General features: G+C 35.9%; 1 protein-coding gene across 1 annotated transcript in view; it reads left to right on the forward strand.

Moving 5' to 3' along the window:
- Window positions 1-16,329, forward strand: part of LOC120541445 (inositol hexakisphosphate and diphosphoinositol-pentakisphosphate kinase 2-like) — a 267,227-nt gene that overhangs the window by 207,875 nt on the left and 43,023 nt on the right. The window contains 2 exon segments of the mRNA XM_039773073.1: window positions 2,255-2,380; window positions 15,945-16,007. Coding sequence (XP_039629007.1) covers window positions 2,255-2,380; window positions 15,945-16,007 — 189 coding nt within the window.

The following is a 16,329-nucleotide window of genomic DNA, read 5'->3' on the forward strand; positions in this document are numbered from 1 at the left end:
CTAAGTGTTTACATTCCAGACAAGTAAGATTGGTTAATTCTGTACAAGATTTAAGTTTATTAACACATGTAAATCTGAAGAAATGAATATTGAGGCAAATACTCTCTCCAGACTATCTGAACCAGATAAGTTGCCTATGGAACTAGAAAATGTTTTATCTGCCAAGAAATTCTTAGCTGCTACTTTACTTTTAGAAGTTTATGCTCCTGATGACCTTCCTTGTGCTGCTGTTGATGACATTCCTTGTGCTGAGCGTTATAGGAAACTTTGTGTTCTGTGCAATTTTAGGGAAAAAGTATTCCAAGATATTTGGCCACCCTAAGATCTCCCAAAATGTATAATTAATTAAGATAAATTTGGTTTATAATGTTTGTTATAATGCAAGGTCAGTGTTTTATCTTGAAAGTGTCCTAAAAGGCACTTTGGCCTTCAAAGGTACCTTTTCTGTTGGTGGGCAAGATTAATCAAAGAAATATGTAAATACTGTCTCTGCGCTAATTAAGTTTGTTTTCCTTGTACACCCCACAATACTTCTAGAATCTGTCAATCTCTGGAACACCTGGCCACTAAATTCCCAAATAAAGGCTGTCTACTTGTGAAAGGATTTAACACTATGCAATGCTTACTTCTGAATACCTTAACAAAGGTTGTCTCCCTCTACAAGGGCTAAACAGGAAGTCTCACTGTTATATGACATAACTACTGATCACTTTTATGACCTGGGTCAGGATCCCACAGAACCTTGATAAGTATCTTAATTCCTATAGAACCTTGAATACCCAACTTCCCCAAGTACAAAGCATAATACCACAGTATAATAGCATACCATAGCATAGCATTATACCATAATACAAAACATAAGACCATAAGAGCTTAGGAATACAATTTATAATTAATAAATGGAAAAATATTAACAAAAACACATAAATGCAATAGACAGAATAAAATTAATAATTTAAAACAAAAAAAAGGCACAAAAAAAGAAAACAAACCTTGGCTATAACATAACATCTCATTTTGCATTTATTTTTTTGTGTCAGTTGCTGGTACTTTAAGTTCAGCTGAACAATATATTCATGTATGATTTCTTTAAATGTGTAGGATGACTCCTTGGATCCCAGAATCTCAGCACAAACGTTGCACTGTTCATCTCTCTGTTTACAGGCTATATTCAGCAACAGAAGTACATGTGCACTTCATCAAGTACTTTCACAGTTTGTCAAGAAGAGTACTACAACTTCATTATCATAATGTTTAGGAAAGCAAGGCAAAACAAAAAAAAAAAAACTATTTTTGAGATCGGCCAATGTGGAGGTTCCCAATCAAGTTATTTGGAATGAAAATTGGCTGGTTTTAAACAGTGGCACAATTGATCGGCGCATCACTATAGCCTTGTTCTAAATTATTTGAGTAAGAACCCCAGTCTGGTCGCTGAAACTAATATACAAAATTATAATAGTTTTTTTCCATCAATCTTCTCCACACAGTGTGTTATTTATAAGTGTCATGTAACTAGTTTTTCAATTGCACAATTTTAATTTCACCTACTCAATAAACTGTACAAAATGTTTAATTATTCCTTTAAAATGGGTATGTCATGAATTATTGTGATGTGCTACAAATTATGCAAACAGATTGCTCCTGTTTACAGTATATACAAAATGGTAATTATTGAATCAAATACCAAATTATTGTAAAAGAATACCTGAAAATTCAACAGATCTGATGTGCCAGTGAACAAGATGTTAAATTATTCTTCAATGTACTCAAAAGGCCATATTTCATAGTGCTATAATTTTCCAAAAATATGCACAAAATCCAAATGCATTGTGTCATCAAAACAAAATATTGTTTGTTTCTCTTTTTGGGACTCTCTCAGATACATCAAATTCCTTCTCTTCTTTAATATTCTCATTAACTACTACATTGTAATCTTGAGTACAAGAAAGATAATTTGACATGTGTTTGCTCCATCAAATTAAAATTTAGGAAGCAGTGTTTTTGCATATTACAGAATGTTTTCTATCATTTCCTCTATTTTGCATTCAATTTGTGTATACTAAACTGTCCGCAGAATAATTGAGTCATCTGCTTTGACTTACTTTAAGGATCTGCTGCTTATTCAGGATTCAATCCCCTATTTTTTCTGCATTCTAAATGAAATCAGTGTTGTGTGTTAATAACGGCATGTTGTGATATTATTATCAATCTACCCCCTCCCTCCTTCCTTCCTGTTTCCCTTCCTCCCACACAGGATCCCAATGTGCAGGGCTCTTCAGTACCAATGTTCTAGGGGGGTCCTCTAGTGCCCCCAACCTGCAGGACTACGCACGTATGCACCGCAAAAAATTCTCTTCCAGCAACCTTTCCTATAAGGACGGTATGTTTATAGGCTTTTGCATCCTTCTCTTTAGGGTATATAGCTGGGCATGATTATGGGGATATTTATGATTTTAGTCTTTTATTTGCATGAATTTTCCCAAAGGAAACATGTGATATGTTATTATATTGCAAAATCATCTGCAATAAAATATATTTAATGTGCCTTCATTGTACAGCTTATTTACTTCAGACAAAGATCATGGGTGCTTAGCAGTCTCTCTAGAGAGCTTATTTTAAAATATTACATAAACTGAATGGAATTACTCATTTAGTTGTTTTCTCTAAAACTAATGATTGCAATAGTTCTAAATTTTAATGAGTGTGGTGTTAAAAGGCATAAAATGGATATGCATAAAATCTGCAAAATATATTAAAATTGATGTCCATATTTTGGAATTATATATCTTAAAACAATAATGTAAAAGAGCTCTCCAATATAAAGACAAGTGTAATGATAGCTTTAATCAAATAACAGAATAGGTATAAAAAATATTTTACTTGTTTAATTGTGCTATTCTTCAGAAGTGCTCATAGATAATACCTAGGAAGTATAATAATATTAATTAACTACATTATGTTCAGCAAAAGTTGAAGGCTTCATTATGTTAAAATACATCAACACAATCACATTCTATATGTAGCAATAAGTAAACCCAGTACTATGTAAATTTACCATAAAGGATGACATATTACTAATATTGTGCATGAAGCTGTCTTTCAAATAACTTCTTTACGTTTATTAATGGTTAATGTCTGCATCCTACATTATGAGTGCTTGTAGTATATGTGTGAAAGAGTAGAGAGTGTATTTATTTTCTCAACATAATTCACTTTTATTTTAATTTAATAAAAACAATACTTATAATAATGAATTATACCTATATAAATTGTGAAAGATAAGATACAGAGAGAGAATCAGAAGAAGTGTTAGGGTTCCAGAGGAATCCCTGTTTAACTGAAAAAATGTCCAGAGAAGAAAAATGGTACTTCGATGAATAAAGATGTCTAATGTCACCATTGATACTTGTTCTAAGCTTCTGAGTTTGGAGCTCTGTCCTTCTCAGTAGCTGGTCTAAGACTGAACAACAACTTGTTCATTTATATCTTAAATACTGGTGATGTTGTGGTGGAAGTGGTATCACTTGTCATCAGGGTTAGTGACAGGGTATCACTTTTATTCTTCCACCCCATGTTTTCCTTCATCAGCGGTCGTTAAATATTTATGTCTAGCACTATGTACTTGTTAGAACTAAAAGATAATACCAAACCATACCAAATACCATACCAAAAATAACTTGCTTTTTGATTCAGTTAAATTCAGTTGTTTATTTAGTATGGAGTCTTTCACTAAAGTCCTGGCACACAGCACTGTGACAAGTTCTCAGGTAAAATGCAAGTGTACATTTTGCAGATTACTAAATACAGAATTAGTACTCATAAACACACAGGAAAACTAAGTAGTTTGAAACTGATTAACTAAATTAGGAACTAATAATAGTTATACATTAATTGTTAAACTATGGCCAATTGACATAAAAAAGTTAATAAAAAATGAAAATATTATTAGTTGTAAGATATTTTTATACTGTCATATAAATTATTTGACGACAATAACAAAATTGTTCTGCATCTCAAGCCCTTAATTGTAGAATTGTTAATACTTTATTTTAGGTACTGAAAAAATGCACCTATTACTTATTTACTCGTATGTAACAAGACCTTAACAAATGCTTCTTTGGTCTTCATAGCACTTATAATACATCATTAGATAGGTTATTCATCTCTGTGTAGTGTGGCATATTGAAATGATGATAAAATTACTTCTTACAGGAAGGATTCACAGATTTTACAAAATATGTACATTTAAGAGAAATGTGTCTCAGTTAAGCCACCTCAAACTACTCCAAAGGGATGTTTTATAAGTAGGTCACATTACAGAGATGAACAAACACTTTACTGAGAAGTGATTGCTAAGGTCTTGTTACGTAATAGTAAATGAGTACTAGGTGCATTTTAACAGTACTTAAACTAAGGTGTTACCATAGCATTTTTCAACTGATCAAATTTTTACCTTCATTTTAATATCAAATACAAAATTGGGTCAAGATTAGCACAATCATAGCAAAGTTTATACATTTTTTAAGTTCATTTTTGTTTGGGATAATCGTTATCTTTCCTGGTTACATTTAAATGTTGATATGTAATGGAGTTAGCAGAAAGTGACTGTTAAATGTATTTATTTTCACTGAAACTGTGAACATTTCCATTGGAAATTTAAAGTGATACTAGTTCAACCCAATTCACCCTGCGTCATACTCGGTCACTCTGGCCTAATTTTGATTCACCAGCAACCTTAAAATAGACATTTTTAATATGTAGGAGACTGAAGGAAATGGGTAAAGTACACATTATCACAGACAGAACACGCAAACCTGTATTTTATTTTATTGTATTGGCAACAGGACACAAAGTTGAATGGTGAGATGTCAGTTGTACCACCAGAGCTGGACACAGGCAAGAAAGCAGAACCAGGAGATGTAGAATTAAGATAGTCAGATAAAAGGGCAAAGGAAATCAATATCACCAAAGCCTTGTATCAAAGTCAAGAAAATGCAAAGTTCCATTTTTCTAAAGATCTTGGAGCAATAAATATTATCAAAGAGCTTCAATACAAATCTAGAATCCTGGATGCTGGAAGCAGCACTTTCCTCTAGGAAATGATTCACAAATTACTGTTGCTAACAACAAGGTGACCAATTCCATTGAAAATACAGCCAAAATGGTGTTGCCTGCAGTAAATAAAAATGCATGAAAAAAATAAAATATTTTACAGATAGAAAATAAGAGAAAACGTATCCCTAGAGTTTAAAAATGAGAATTATTTGGTCCAAAACTCCAAAATCATAACACAGGTTTTCAGCGTTTTGCCACCATGCCACTCCAGTGTACTGTGTTGCAAAACTACATATTTACTCAATCTCGAATAAATAATAAACAAATATTATTTGTTTACCTTGGGAAACACTGCCAGAAATTATGTATTAGCAAGTCTTCATTACTGAATGCATATGTGCTGACACTTTCCATTAAGGTATTTCTGTTGAGTTAATAATGAATGGAAATTGTTTAAATTATAAAGATGACAGGCTCTATGAGTATTTTTTCACTTGTACTTTATTAAGCAATTTTTGCTTGCTTAATTTGGTTTTAACTCTTCCTAGCATTTGTGTCTGAAGTGATGAAAATGAATACAAGATATTAAGTGCTATAATAGTATAATAAATTACACTTTATAATTATTACATTCTGCCGTCCTCTACAAATATGTCAATTAATAGATAATAACAGGCAAATAAAATATAATAATGAAATATCAACAAATTAATACTGAAAACCGTATACGATTCATTTTAATTTTCTTGATATGAAAGTTATTTGTATGGTTGTTTTCTGTATTCCATGATTTTCCAGACATGTAACTATCAAGATTTACAGAGCATGCAACTGAGAGATCACGCTTGACTCTCGCTGACGGGAGGTTTCAGTAAAACTACTGTATGGGCTATTTTGTGGAGTGTATGCCCGTTGCATTCCTACTAATTTCTGCTTATAATCTATTATCCACTAACACTAGAATCCCTGAAGCCTATGAAGAAAATTGTAATGCCAGGCCACTTTAAATTCCCTTTTCATCAGCGTCTTTGTTTTGCAAGCAACCTGCTATGCAGCTGAAGTTCTCCATCTGAGGCAAGAAATGTTGAATGCATAACTAAAACAGAAACATTTTTCATGTTATAGTAATAATGACAAAATGCTGATGTGAAGTGTATAATGTGTGAAGACTGAAGTCCAAATATCAAATAAACACTTTCACAAAGGGCATAACTAAACAAGTGCACTTTTATTCAACAATATAACCAAAGAAAAAGAAATCATTCAGTTTACATGTTGCTGTCAGTGAGTAAAAACTCAAGCCCAAATGTCAATCGACTGAGAGTCAAAATGCAGAGGTAAAAGCCGCTGCCTCGTAAGTAAAAGGTTATGGTTTTGAGCCCAGGCTTTCCCTGTTTTGAGTAGTGAGCTGCTATTATTATTATTACTATAATAAAAACATACACTTGATTTGAATTTTCTATATTTCTGCATAAATATGACCTAAAACATCATCAGATTTTCACTCAAGTCCTAAAAGTAGATAAAGAGAAACCACTTAAGCAAATGAGACAAAAATATTATTATAAATATTGGTCATTTATTTATTAAGGAAAATGATCGAATATTACATATTTGTTAGTGGCAAAAGTATGTGAACCTTTGATTTCAGTATCTGGTGTGACCCCACTTTGCAGCAATAACTTAAACTAAACATTTCCGGTAACTTTTGATCATTCCGGCACAAGAATAGCCCATTCCTCCGTACAGAACAGCTTCAAATCTGGGATGTTGGTGGGTTTCCTCACATTAACTGCTCGTTTCAGGTCCTTCCACAATATTTCGATTGGATTAAGGTCAGTACTTTGACTTGGCCATTCCAAAACATTAACCTTATTCTTCTTTAACCATTCTTTGGTAGAACCTGTGACAGATAAGGGGCGCTATCGCTCCCTTGAACCCCTGTCCACGACTCCAGACACCAGGTAAAAGTCCAATCGTTGACTTTATTAAATTGCCACAGTGCACAAAGCACCCTCTCCTCCACTATACTCATACAAACACAATAATACAATCCTCCAACTCCCAGACACTTTGCCACCCTTCCACCCAGCTCAGCTCGCCGTCTGGGAGCTCTCACAGTCCATTTATATTCCCTGACCCGGAAGTGTTCCCAATCCCAGTCAGTGTGATCCTGTATCACTTCTGGGTCAGGTAAAAGTTCTTCTCTTCACCCCGGAAGCCCGTCGCTGTTTCTTTGACGAACTTCCGGGTCATAGGGCACAAATAAGTCTTTGGTCCTCCCTGCAGCTCCCTCTTGCGGCCCCTTTGGTATCCAGCAGGGTCTTGTGTAAAAACTACATAGTCCATGACTCCCTGCTGGTCTTCGGGGCACCTCCATACTGCAGGGAGGGCTCCATCTGGCGGCCTGGGGGTATTGGCCGGGATGACAAGCCGGCCAAAGGTCACAAATGACTTGTGTGTTTAGGGCCGTTGTTTTGCTGCATGACCCACCTTCTCTTGAGATTCAGTTCGTGGACAGATGTCCTGACATTTTCCTTTAGAATTCTCTGATATAATTCAGAATTCATTGTTCCATCAATTAAGGCAAGCCATCCTGGCCCAGATGCAGCAAAACAGGCCCAAATCATGTTATTACCACCACCATGTTTCACAGATGTCATAAGGTTCTTATGCTGGAATGCAGTGTTTTCCTTTCTCCAAACATAACACTTTTCATTTTTAAACCAAAAATTTCTATTTTGGTCTCATCCATTCACAAAGCATTCTTCCAATAGCCTTCTGGTTTGTCCACATCATCTTTAGCAAACTGCAGACGAGCAGCAATGTTTTTTTGGAGAGTAGTGGCTTTCTCCTTGCAACCCTGCCATGCACAAGATTGTTGTTCAGTGTTCTCCCAATGGTGGACTCATGAACATTAGCCAATGTGAGAGAGGCCTTCAGTTGCTTAGAAGTTACTGTGAGGTCCTTTGTGACCTCACTGACTATTACATACCTTGCTCTTGGAGTGATCTTTGTTGGTCGACCACTCCTGGGGAGGGTAACAATGTTCTTGTATTTCCTCCATTTGTACACAATCTGTCTGACTGTGGATTGGTGGAGTCCAATCTCTTTAGAAATGGTTTTGTAACCTTTTTCAGCCTGATGAGCATCAACAACTCTTTTTCTGAGGTCCTCAGAAATCTCCTTTGTTTGTGCCATGATACACTTCCACAAAAATGTGTTGTAAAGAGCAGACTTTGATAGATCCCTGTTCTTTAAATGTCACAGGGTGCCCACTCACACCTGATTGTCATCCCATGTATGATTCAAGTATGATTGAAAATACCTGACTCTAATTTCACCTTCAAACTAAACTGCTAATCCTAGAGGTTCACATACTTTTGCCACTCACAAATATGTAATACTAGCCAAATACCCGCGCTTCGCAGCGGAGAAGTAGTGTGTTAAAGAAGTTATGAAAAAGAAAAGGAAACATTTTAAAAATAATGTAAGATGATTGTTAATGTAATTGTTTTGTCACTGATATGAGTGTTGCTGTCATATATATAGACACAGACACACACACAAACACACACACACACATATATATATATATATATATATACATATACATATATGCATATATACACATATACATATACATATATAGCAAAATACCCGCGCTTTGCAGCGGAGAAGTAGTGTGTTAAAGAAGTTATGAAAAAGAAAAGGAAACATTTTAATAATAACGTAACATGATTGACAATGTAATTGTTTTGTCATTGTCATGAGTGTTGCTGGCATATATATATATATATATATATATATATATATATATATATATATATATATATATATATATATATATATATATATATAGAGATAGATAGATAGATAGATATAAGTGTATGTAAATATGTGTCTGTATATATATATATATATATATAATATATAAACTGCTCAAAAAAATTAAAGGAACACTTTGAAAACACATCAGATCTCAATGGGCAAAAGAAATCCTCCTGGATATCTATACTGATATAGACTGGGTAATGTGTTAGGAACGAAAGGATGCCACATCGTTTGATGGAAATGAAAATGATCAACCTACAGAGCCCTGAATTCAAAGACGCCCCAAAATCAGAGTGAAAAAATTATGTGGCAGGCTAGTCCATTTTGCCAAAATTTAATTGCAGCTACTCAAAATTGTACGCAGCACTTTGTATGGCCCCTGTGTTCTTGTATACATGCCTGACAACATCGGTGCATGCTTCTAATGAGATGACAGATGGTGTTGTGGGGGATCTCCTCCCAGATCTGGACCAGGGCATCACTGAGCTCCTGGACAGTCTGAGGTGCAACCTGGTGGCATTGGATGGACCAAAACATAATGTCCCAGAGGTGTTCTATTGGATTTAGGTCAGGAAAGTGTGGTGGCCAGTCAATGGTATCAATTCCTTCATCCTCCAGGAGCTGCCTGCATACTCTCACCACATGAGGCCAGGAATTGTCGTGCACCAGGAGCCACTGTACCAGCATAGGGTCTGACAATGGGTCCAAGGATTTCATCCTGATACCTAATGGCAGCCAAGGTGCCTTTGTCAAGCCTGTAGCGGTCTGTGTGACCCTCCATGGATATGCCTCCCCAGACAATCATTAACCCACCACCAAACTGCTCATGCTGAATGATGTTACAGGCAGCATAATGTTCTCCATGGCTTCTCCAGACCCTTTCACTTCTGTCACGTGCTCAGGGTGAACCTGCTCTCATCTGGAAAAAGCACAGGGCACCAGTGGTGCATCTGCCAATCCTGGTATTCTATGGCGAATGCCAATCGAGCTGCATGCTGCTGGGCAGTGAGCTCAGGGCCCATTAGAGGACATGGGGCCCTTGGGTCACCCTCATGAAGTCTTTCTGGTTGTTTGGTCAGAGACATTCACACCAGTGGAGGTCATTTTGTAGGGCTCTGGCAGTGCTCATCCTGTTCCTCCTTGCCCAAAGGAGCAGATACTGGTCCTGCTGATGGGTTATGGACCTTCTATGGCCCTCTCCAGCTCTCCTAGAGTAACTGCTTGTCTCCTAGAATCTCCTCCATGCCCTTGAGACTGTGCAGGGAGACACAGCAAACCTTCTGGCAATGACACGTATTGATGTGCCATCCTGGAGAAGTTGGACTACCTGTGCAACCTCTGTAGGGTCCAGGTATCGCCTCATGCTACCAGTAGTGACACTGACTGTAGCCAAATGCAAAACTAGTGAAGAAACAGTCAGAAAAGATGAGGAGGGAAAAATGTCAGTGGCCTCCACCTGTTAAACCATTCCTGTTTTGGGGGTCATCTCATTGTTGCCCCTCTAGTGCATCTGTTGTTAATTTCATTAACACCACAGCAGCTGAAACTAATTAACAACCCCCTCTGCTACTTAACTGACCAGATTAATATCCCATAAGTTTCATTGACTTTATGCAATACTCTTATTAAAAAGTGTTCCTTTAATTCTTTTGAGCAGTATATATATACTGTATATATATCAATATGTATACAGTATATCCTAATATCTATATATATATCTCCTTTGGGGTGCCAGCAGCTGTTGCTGGGGGTGCCAAAATCCATTGAGGAAGAAAAATTAAAAACATTATTTGTACAAAATCTTAAAATATTTATCCATTCCTAAATAATTAAGTGTTCAGGCTATTTCGTATCAGTGCAGTACGCTGCTTGTTAAAACGGATGACTCCTAATCTTACGTGCACTTAGTGCTGCGTGGGTATTATGAACTTCCGTATTTGTTGAAGTTCTATTTAAATTTTAAATATAAGTAATTTTATTTCGTTGACAGAAATATGTTTAGTAGGAATGAAAGTTAAATTTAATCATCATTGCATAAATTTTTCTTCACCATAGAAATTAATAGACTAAATCCAACTGCCTGATGGGTTCATCAGGTAGTACACACTCACTGCACCCACTCTCGCGAATCGAACCTCAGACGTCAGCGCTAAATGCGAAGATTCTCATGTTGCGCTAGGATGTGTGGTTTGTTTATTTGACAGTATGTAGATCGGGGTGTGTATATATATATATATATATATATATATATATATATATATATATATATATATATATATATATATATAAAAACTTTTGAGAATGCAACGTATAGTTTTGTCCAGGAGGAAAGCAATGTTGCCTCAAATCAATGGCAACCTTTTGTAGTGTGTGTCCCTGAGGCTGATTAATTGTCATCGCGAAGCAGAGCCTTACTGGAAAGGCATTGAGGCATTTCAATTGAAATGGGAGATCAGGGGGTATAACGGTGATGCCAGGAATACATTCAGAATGTGGCGCTCTGCTGTTTTTTTTTGTGTAGTTGCCTTCACACAGCCTCTCCGCTGCTTTATAAATGAACGCCATATAAAGCCATCACCTTGTCAATTGTGTAATGCGTTTTTTGAACAGGTTTGATGCATATAAGTGATCACTAGTACTGCGTTTAGTAAGTTCACGTGAGCTGCTCTCTTGTGTGATGTTGCGATGTCCACGGCTTAATTTAATGTTAAGTAAGACCCGGCACTTAAAAGTTTCTGGCAGCACTCCGGTTGTAATATGACGAAGCTGCACGAGGTCACTTTTGAGAATGCAAGTATAGTTGTCCAGGAGAAAAGCAATCTTGCCTGAAATCAATGGCATCGTTTTGTAGGGTCTGTCCCTGAGACTTATTACTTGTCATCGCGCAGCAGAGCTTTACTGGAAATTGGAGGCATCTGAATTGAAATGGGAGATCAAAGGGTATAAAGGGGACACGAGGAATACATTGAGTGTGGAGAAACTCTAGAGACAGCGTGTGTATTGACTTGTGGATTTTTCTGTGAGTATTTTGTGGCAGTGTGACGAAGTTGCTTAGGAAGACGGCGTTAGCCGTGGAGCTCTAATCAGAGCGAAATGAGGTAAATGGGAGGGGAGTTGATGACGTGACTCCCCCATCCGACTTAACTGTCAATCCCCCACAAACAGTCTCTCGGAATTTGCATAAGCACAGACCTTCACCTGCAATTTTAACTTAGTTACAAAGTGATCAAAACTCTCGTTTATATCCTGCGTCCTCTCATTAAATTTGTATCCCACATTACCCGTGGGCATGACAAATGCCAGCGGCAGCTTGTCTATGAACTTAATTTAAACTTTAGGTTTACACCATGCTTTGTTTCCGAAGTAGCAGCACTCATGAATATGGTTGTAAATGTCAGTCACTCGCTTCTTATTGTTTCGCTGCTTTCTCAATTATATAATGCATGTTTTCTTCAGTGCTTTTTGGAGGTCGTCCTGGTTTTCTACGCACTTCGTTGATAGTCAGTTCACGTGATTACGTGGGAGGCGTGATGATGTCACACGAAACTCCGCCCCCCACGGCCATCCAGCTCAACTCCATTACATTATATGGAGAAAAATAGCTTCCAGTTATGACCATTACACATAGAATTTCAAAATGAAACCTGCCCAACCTTTGTAAGTAAGCTGTAAGGAATGAGCCTGCCAAATTTCAGCCTTCTACCTACACGGGAAGTTGGAGAATTAGTGAGTGAGTCAGTGAGTGAGTGAGTCAGTCAGTCAGTCAGTGAGGGCTTTGCCTTTTATTAGTATAGATTTGATCATTTTCCTCAATAAATAAATGACCAAGTATAATATATCTGTCTCATTTGTTTAACTGGTTTCTCTTTATCTACTTTTAGGACTTGAGTGAAAATCTGATGATGTTTTAGGTCATATTTATGCAGAAATATAGAAAATTCTAAAAGGTTCACAAACTTTCAAGCACAACTGAACATTTTTCCTACTTATAAAAGATATCACTGAAGGGATATAAGCAGACACACAAACACTGGTGAATCATGTCTTCTTGGTATCTTGTTGTCATTTGAATTTTTTGTTATTCAGTTTTATTCTTGAACAAAAGCACACTTGTTTCATTATACCTTTGCAAAAAGTGTTTATTTTATTTATATCAGTAACCACTTGAATGATATCAAATCTGTGTCTGCCTCTCTCGCACATGCACACACACATCCATGCATTAAAACGTCACCATTTGAAAATGCATTGTCATTTGAACATGTTTTTTTTTTTCTGATGTTGCCAGGCAGACTTCTTCTTTTTGGGTGCATACACCATCAGCATGGCACTGCCAGATCTAAACACTAGCGTGGAGAATTACTCATGCACTGAAGTGACTTTAGCTGCAGGTAGAAAGAAGTTCTGTGAAGTGACATGAAGAAGCTGTCTCTTGTTACAGTTCTGCCTTTGTCCAGAAACAGCACCAAAAGCTTTATGACCACAGTCTCAGAAAGTCTTTCTCCCATGAGACGACTGGGATCTTTTCCTAAATAAAGAGTGGCATTGCACATTTACTTTGTCTCCAAATCTGCCATAATCCAAAACTTTATGCCAAATTTTTCAAGCTTGGTTTAAATGTATTGCAAGAAAGGAACATAGGACCTTGGTTGGAAACAGTTGCTCATCAACAGCAGTATGTTACCCTGGGCTTGTAACTCAAAACACAGTTCTCAACAATATGTTACCGGATGACTCAGACTGCAGCAAATCTGTCATTTTTCACAGGTTGTGCACGGGTGTCTTTGTTGTCAAAGTGCAAATGCCACATGATAGTCTGAGAGGGGTCACAGGACATCGTTTATTTGATTGCCGGTACAACAAATAGTTCTGACCAGGCATCAACTGTAGCACCAACTGTGGCCATTGCTGCTCTTGTGAAAATAATGGAAATAAATGCCATCAATTCAGAGAGAATTCATTGTACCATGTGAAAGTGACTGAGAGAATAAAACTGAATAAAAAAAACACTAACATTTACAAGTAGCAAAAATTTACACTGGATGTTACAGACTCAAACCAAATGTATGTTTTATTATAGTAATAATAATAATAGCAGCTCACTACTCAAAATGAGGAAAGCCCAAGCTCAAATCCGCACCAGCCAAGCAGACATGTCGATTTTTTGTCAATTAATATTTGGGCTTGGATTTTTACTCATTTACAGCAACATGTAAATTGAATGATTTATTTTTCTTTGGTTATATTCTTGAATAAAAATGCAGTTGTTTTGCTATACCTTTTGTCAAAGTGTTTATTTGTCAGCATTTTGTCATTATTACTATAACATGAAAAAAGTTTCTGTTATAGTTATGTGTTCAGCATTTCTTGTCTCGCATTTCCTGGTCATCCTACATTTAACCAGATCGTTGTAGACATGGAAGACACATGAAATGTATATATTCCAAATAACAATATATTGTTTACTCTATACAATTCAAGACACCTCACACCAAGATAAACAGAATTAAACAGAGAACTTTGTGTCAAACGTCAGCTGTGTTAGTGGGGGGTGGGATAGCAGGCTACCTGCTGCCTGTGCTGATTGACACGTTTGCAAAACAAAGACACTGATGAGGAGTTGTGAAGGAACTTAAGGTGACCCGGCAGTAAATCTTTTTTCCTAGGCTTCAGGGATTCTAGTGTTAATATGTTATGTCTACCCAGGTGTTTCATATTACATAGTAAAGTGTGTAGAAACTATTACACTTAGAAAAAATAGCATGTTACTTTATTTTTCAGGACTTTGTGGATTCACATAAATGTTTTACACAAATAAATCTAAAATATATGTGTTTGCGTTAAAGATGTTTTTCTTTTTTTAATTACTATCTGTTGACTAGTTTTTTTTTTTCTAAATTCATACTTCTCGTCATTGCTTCACCTCTCTTTCCTATAAATTACAAAGACATTTTTGAAACAGTACACCATGAAATATCTAGAAATAATACTTCTATCTTACTTTTTTTTTTATAGTTGAAAGGTCTGTTTTCAAAGCCTGTTCTATTCTCAGTTGATTTAGGAATTAAATTATGTTTTTCTGCTAGGCGCCCTTATTTGTGTAAAACTGTCTTCAAAGCACTGAAAAAGTTGAAATTCAGAAAACTGTTTCAAGTTCAGTGTTAGTCTTGCAATTATGTTTGAATTGTATACAATATAACACAATTTTGTGAAATGAATCTTTAATTGTGAAGTTTCTAATTATGTTTTGTAAAGTTTATAGTTTGTTTTTTACCTATAAACTTGTTACAGCACCGTGAGCTTAAACCCATCTTACAAAAGCGTCATGCAAAATTAAGTTTATTTGAAATTAATTGAATGAATAGCTCTTAATAGATATTGGTTACATATTTTGTTATGGCTATTATGTATTTAAAGACAGCAGTTTACTTCTGCAGTAAAATTGCTAAATAAAAAAATGAAAAAATAATGTATTTTTCATAGTGCCAATCATAATAACAACACTTTATGTAGAATATGATGTGTTTAATAATTTAGAAATTCAGTATGACTTGACAAATTTGGTGTATGTAAAAACATGCACTACTGCAAGAGCCTTGCACAACAGCACTGTACAGCTTTAAATTTTGTGATTTAACATTGCTTGTAGTTCTGTCACAAACATAAGTCATTAGAATTTTTAAATTTACTTTACAGTTATTATTATATATTTTTTACTATACTGTATACCCTTCTTTAGCTAAGGTATAGCATTCAAATAGACAGCTACCTATAGGTTTTTAGATTAGCACTTTTATCGAGGTCATTAGCAAATGAAATCTCCTTCCTTATTTCAGCATTGCCATAACATGTTTTAATTTTGTATATTTCTACTCTTAACAGCATTGTTTATGACAGCTTGCCTCTGATTTATACCTACTTTGCACAGTGCTGACCAAACAAAAAATTACAATACTCGCTATTCTTCTCTTCAGTGTTATTTAATCCATATCCTCCCTGTGATGGCTATGCAGAGTAAGAGATGGTAACACCAGTGACCTTTTTTATTTCCTCAGAGTTGTTATCTATGCCAGCAGTAAAGCGATTTTCTGTGTCGTTTGCAAAGCATCCGACTAATGGTATGTTGCTTCTTTCAAGTATATTTCCACACCCTCACCTTCCTTGCTTTGCATGCCTCTGTAAAGCACTTTCATTCTTACTTTTATAAGCATCATTGCTTATGTTTTTTTAACCCGCTACTTTCCCTTCCTTGATTTAAACCATTGATATGAGTAAATTCTCATCCACTAATCTTGTCATTTTGAATTTTCCTCCATAGCTTTGTGAGTTATATCACCCTCACCTGATGATTATTTATTGTAATTGATCAAATTTATACAAAGTATCTCTACTACTGTTTACATGCATGTTGTAGTTATAATTTAATTTGCTTTCTTTTAA

This window comes from Polypterus senegalus, chromosome 12 (assembly GCF_016835505.1).
Source record: "Polypterus senegalus isolate Bchr_013 chromosome 12, ASM1683550v1, whole genome shotgun sequence".
In the NCBI taxonomy this organism is placed as follows: domain Eukaryota; kingdom Metazoa; phylum Chordata; class Cladistia; order Polypteriformes; family Polypteridae; genus Polypterus; species Polypterus senegalus.